The sequence below is a fragment of the Nematolebias whitei genome, chromosome 1, assembly GCF_014905685.2.
Source record: "Nematolebias whitei isolate Nwh7 chromosome 1, NemWhi1, whole genome shotgun sequence".
Taxonomy (NCBI): domain Eukaryota; kingdom Metazoa; phylum Chordata; class Actinopteri; order Cyprinodontiformes; family Rivulidae; genus Nematolebias; species Nematolebias whitei.
The window spans coordinates 40,950,968-40,955,927 of NC_056498.1; the positions used below are offsets into that span (position 1 = coordinate 40,950,968).

The 4,960-nt window shown below is 44.6% G+C and overlaps 1 protein-coding gene across 1 annotated transcript in view; it reads left to right on the plus strand.

The window, feature by feature from the left end:
- The first annotated feature begins 315 nt into the window (after positions 1 to 315).
- Positions 316 to 4,960, plus strand: part of LOC119413846 — a 5,924-nt gene continuing 1,279 nt past the window's right edge. The window contains exons 1-3 of the mRNA XM_037680948.1: positions 316 to 379; positions 1,394 to 1,747; positions 4,038 to 4,102. Of these exons, the coding sequence (XP_037536876.1) occupies positions 316 to 379; positions 1,394 to 1,747; positions 4,038 to 4,102 (483 nt within the window). The remainder of the gene's footprint in view (positions 380 to 1,393; positions 1,748 to 4,037; positions 4,103 to 4,960) is intronic.

A 4,960-nucleotide genomic window follows, 5' to 3' on the forward strand; every position in this document is an offset into this window, starting at 1 on the left:
AACAAGTTTTAAAGTATTTTCAGAAACATTCAGGTCAAACAAACTTGTTTTAAATAATATAAACACGTTTGTTGGACTGTTCTGGTTCTTTTTACCAGCTCGTGGAAATAGTTTGTTCAAATATATATTTGATGTTTGCAGAGCTGCAGCCTGTATGAAAGTGAAAGTACTCAGAGTACTCAGAGTATTCTGCCTCCATTTTGTCCTCTGCCTTGTTTATAAAAAGTTTGTGAATAAAGAGTACGGAGCATGAAGTGACCAGAGAATCAGACCAGTCTGATCGTTTTGTCTCCGTTTCCAGCAGCTGAGAGAAGAATGTCCAGAGGGACATCTGTCCTCTCCGTCCTGGTGCTGACGGGGACTCTGAGACTGTCTGCAGGTCAGTTTCTGGTTTGTTTCCAAGCATCAAACTTCAGAGACAAATGTTTCAAATAGTTGTTTTAATCAGACAAATGATGCTAAAGTTTGTTTCCCTCTCATCACCATTTGTGTTTTGTAAAGTGTGAAAGAATAAGAGGAACCTGGTGTTTGTTCAGAGTGAGGATCACTCCCAGGATCAAAGATGAGCCGAGACCAACGTCCATGTGACGGAGCCATGCTCAGCTGTCTCCTCCTCTTCCTCACTCTCTCTGATCAGGATGAAGTCAGAAGAGCCTCGACAGGCTCCGCTTGCATCAACTGTGTATTCAGTTTGGTGCTGGTGAGGCTTCTGGTGATCTGAAAGGAAACATCGTGTCGTCTGTTAAATCTGATGTCAAACTGGTTCCTCTGAGGTCCCTCACTGGCATCCACAAGCTCTTTCTGGTTTCAGGTCCCACAGTGAGAGCTGCCTTCATCCTTATTATTCTGACAGCTGAAGCTCCGCCTCTGGGTGGAGTCTGCATGTTCTCTCTGTGCTGCGTGGGTTTTTTCGGGTACTCCAGTTTCCTCCCACAGACCAAAAACCTGCATGTTAGACTGCTGGTAACTAAATTGTCCCTAGGTGAGAGAGAGTGAATGGTTGTTTGTCTCCTGTGATGGACTGGAGACATGTCTAGGGTGTCCCCCACCTCTCACGCAGTGACTGCTGGTTTTGGACACCAGTGACCCCCAGGACCAGGAAAGGTAGAAGCAGGTAAAGTGAATGGACGGACATCAGCAGTCAGTGTTGTAGAGAACTCTCCTGTCCGGTCTCACCACGACCCGTTTGGACTCTACTCAAGTCCACGTGGTCTCTGTGGTCTATGATAGAACCTGAGCCTCTCCTTGATGAAACTTCCTCTACGTTATTTTCTGTCCATGTCGACCCGAGTGGGGCCGAGTCGAGCCCATGGAAAGAGACCAGGTGTTCCCAGCCTGGGATCCCTTCGTCTCCTGCTCTGACTCCGGCCGTTTGTCCCTCTGACTCCTGCAGGAAACCCTGTGTCTGCTGTGAATGGAGCTGAGGACGTCTACGAGACAAAGGAGCACTCCAACGTCTCTCTGACATGGACCTTCATGGTTCCCAGTGACCAGCCCCACAACTTCCTGCTGATAGATCTGCTGGCTGTGAAGCCACTGAGGAGGATTTATCTGTACGACAGCACGGAGGCTGAGCCGTACACAGATGTTTCCTACAGAGGTCGACTGCAGTGTGACGTCCAGCTCGCCAGAGGACGGATTGAATGTCTCCTGAAGGATCTGAGGCTCAGCGACGCCGGAACGTTTCAGTGGGTCGTCGTCGCCGATGGAAAGAGTCGCCACAGGAAGTGTGAGCTCAGAGTCACAAGTAAGCATCAGATACTGACCTGTTCACATGCAGGCCTCACATTCATTAAAGAAGAACGGTTTGAACTGGTTTAATGACTGAACGCAGACAGCAGCCATCAAGACCTCAGCTGAAAGTTACAGCCGTTCAGACGGAACTGTTTTTGTGTCATTAGTTTGAAATCAAGACGTGGGAAGAGTTTGAAAACAAACGTCTTCTTTTCAGAACCTAAACTGATTAAAACCAGAAGAAACAACTGAAAGTGTCCTCTGTGTTTTACCATCAGTGGGTGGGTGTCAGGGGTGCAGCACTGGAGTGGTTCAGGTCATACTTGACAGACCAAACTTTTTGTGTCAGTCTTGGTGACTTTGTGTCGTCCACCTGTCATGTGGGGTCCCCCAGGGCTCGGTCTTGGGCCCACTACGGTTTTCTCTTTACCTGCTTCCACTTGGTTCCAGGAAGCATGGTATTTCCTTCCACTGTTGTGCCGATGACGGTCAGATTTATGTTCCTCTCAAAAAAAACGGATCTGCACTCTGTCAATCCGTTGCTCAGGTGTCCTGACGACATAAAAACCTGGATGGGAAAAAGACAGAAGTTGTGGTTTTTGGTGGTACCACTGGCCCCCCTCCTGTAGATCTGGGACTCTTGGCCCAGTTCATCAAGCCCACCGTTACAAACCTTGGGGTGAAAACGGATATGGATCTTAAGCTCGACAGCCAGGAGCTTTTTCCAGTAATGGCAGCTAGCTAAAATAAAACCCATCCTTTCACGTCAGCACTTTGGAACAGTAATTCATGCCTCTGTAACTACTAGGCTGGATTACTGTAATGCTCTTTATGTGGGGGTTAGTAGCTCCTCCATTGCCCGTCTTCAGATGGTGCAAAATGCTGCTGCACGTCTTTTAACTGGCACTTGTAAACACGAGCACATTTCCTCCATTTTAGCCTCACTTCACTGGTTGCCCATACATTTTAGGATCCATTTCAAGATTCTTTTATTTACTTTTAAATCTCTGTGTTCTTGCCCCACCCTACTTCTAAATAATAATAAATTTAATTTGTAACACACTTTTCATTAACAAAAATCTCAAAGCGCTTCAGAGTGCAACTAAAATCAATGATAAAATCAACTAAAATCTGTGATAAAATAAACTAAAAGATAAAATCAACTAAAATCATCCAGTGGTCAAAACAGGTACTACACACAAAACAAATTAACAAACATTTCTTCTCAAATTTGACAATAATTACTAATTGTCAAATTTCAAACAATATTATTGTTTATCGCAATAATCCATCCATCCATTCATTATCTTTACCCGCTTGTTCCATTTTGGGTCACGGGGGTCGCCGGTGCCCATGTATCACAATAATTTCTGAGACAATTAATCGACCAGCAAAATTTATCATGACAGGCCTATGTTTGAAACCCTTTAAAGAAATCAAGGTGGACAACTTCAGTTCCTGTTGCAAGGTGTTCCAGGTTACAGGAGCAGAGTAGGAAAAGGCCTTCTTGCCAAATTCAGTCTGCACTGAGGGGACGCTGCAGGTAATGATGGCCAGAGAGCGCATGTTGTAACTGCACTGACAGCGTAACATGTGGGAGGAGATATAAGCAGGTAGCAGACCAAGGAGGGATTCATATGTCATCATAGTTAATGGCCGGTAGGAAAGTGGCAGCTACAAGGCATTTTCTGGCATTCAGAGTTAAACGAGCTTTATTTCTGAAAAAGAAACCCAGTTTTAATTTTAGTTTCTTTCCAAGTATTTTTTAAAAATCTACAAACTCAATAGGAACACGATGCATGGATGAGATAGGAGGAAGAGTTGCTGGCACCAACTTTCTGTTTGAAAACAATATCCCTTTAGTTTTATCAGCATTTAGCACCAGCTTGAGATGGAATAAGTCTGACTGAATGATGTCAAATTCAGACTGTAGAAGCTGGAAATCTTGGCAATTGTGTTAGCTCGACAATAAACAACAGTGTCGTCGGCATAGAGATGCAACGATGAGTCAGGAATGTTTTGACCTACATTAATTATATAAATTGTAAAAAGAATGGGACCTAAAACTGAGCCTTGTGGCACACCATTAGTGACTGTTAGGTAGTCAGAAGTACCGTTATGTCGAACGCATTGCCTCCGACCTGAGAGAGAGTTTTGAGAACCAGCCAACATCTTTAAAAACATTTCTTCATTTAAGTGTTTTACTAAGATCTGCTCCATTTGATCTTTGATCTAAAATGTTTGTTTCTGTTAGAAAAAAAATGTACAAAAAGTGATTTTATTCTTGTTTTATCTCTTTGCAGAATCTATGCATCAAACTCATGAGGAGAATCCAAATCCAGCAGGTCGGGGAAGAATCGGATTTTATGTTAGTTTGTGTTTGTTTACAGTGGTAATTTTGTTACTTGGACTTTGTCGTAGATTTGTTACATTTAGTAACTTTCACACAAATGACTCCTTCTTTAAATCAGAACCCAAAGTGTAAATCGCTGTAGCTCTGCTGTCAGGTTGTCACACTTTGCCTCATGTTCCTGTGGCGTATTGAGACACGTGGCTGTAAGAAAATAACGTCACAACGTTACGTCTCTGCTGCTCCAGCTAACGTAGCGTAGCTCGGTCTCCATCAACGCCAGGCCGCCACAAATTCACTGATCATGCTGGTAACTTCATGAAAGCAGCGTCTTTAAAACGTCCAAATACCTCACACATCTGCCAATAAAACCAAGATGCAGCAGGAACTCAGCAGGAACAACACACAGTCTGATGCTAGGCTATGCTAGCTGTGATCCTGCACTGCCACGGTTCTGTGGCACCTTTAGGAGTGACAGGCGTTGCTCGTCTTTGTTGTTGGTCTCAGCAGAGCTGTGGAGTATTTGTGCTCCCGGCACCATGTAAATACAACGTTATGTTGCTGCTGCATAAATGTTGTGACGTTGGAGTACATGTGGCGTTATAAGAGCACTGACGGTGATGTTTCTACAGGCATGTGCTCGATGCTCAGTGGTTGTGTTCTGTTCTGAGAACAGGGTGTGGCTCACAAATGGAGGTCGTTAGCAGTCTGGGCGAATCACCTTCACATACAGCCTAGGCTGGGCTTGTTTAAGCTACTCTGGGTAATACTCAAGTTCTATAGACAGTCCATTAGAACCCCTTGGAGAGGCTGAGGTGAAGTTTTTGGCCATCAAGTAGGGTGTTAGCTTCAGTGAGCAGAACGACAACACCCCCC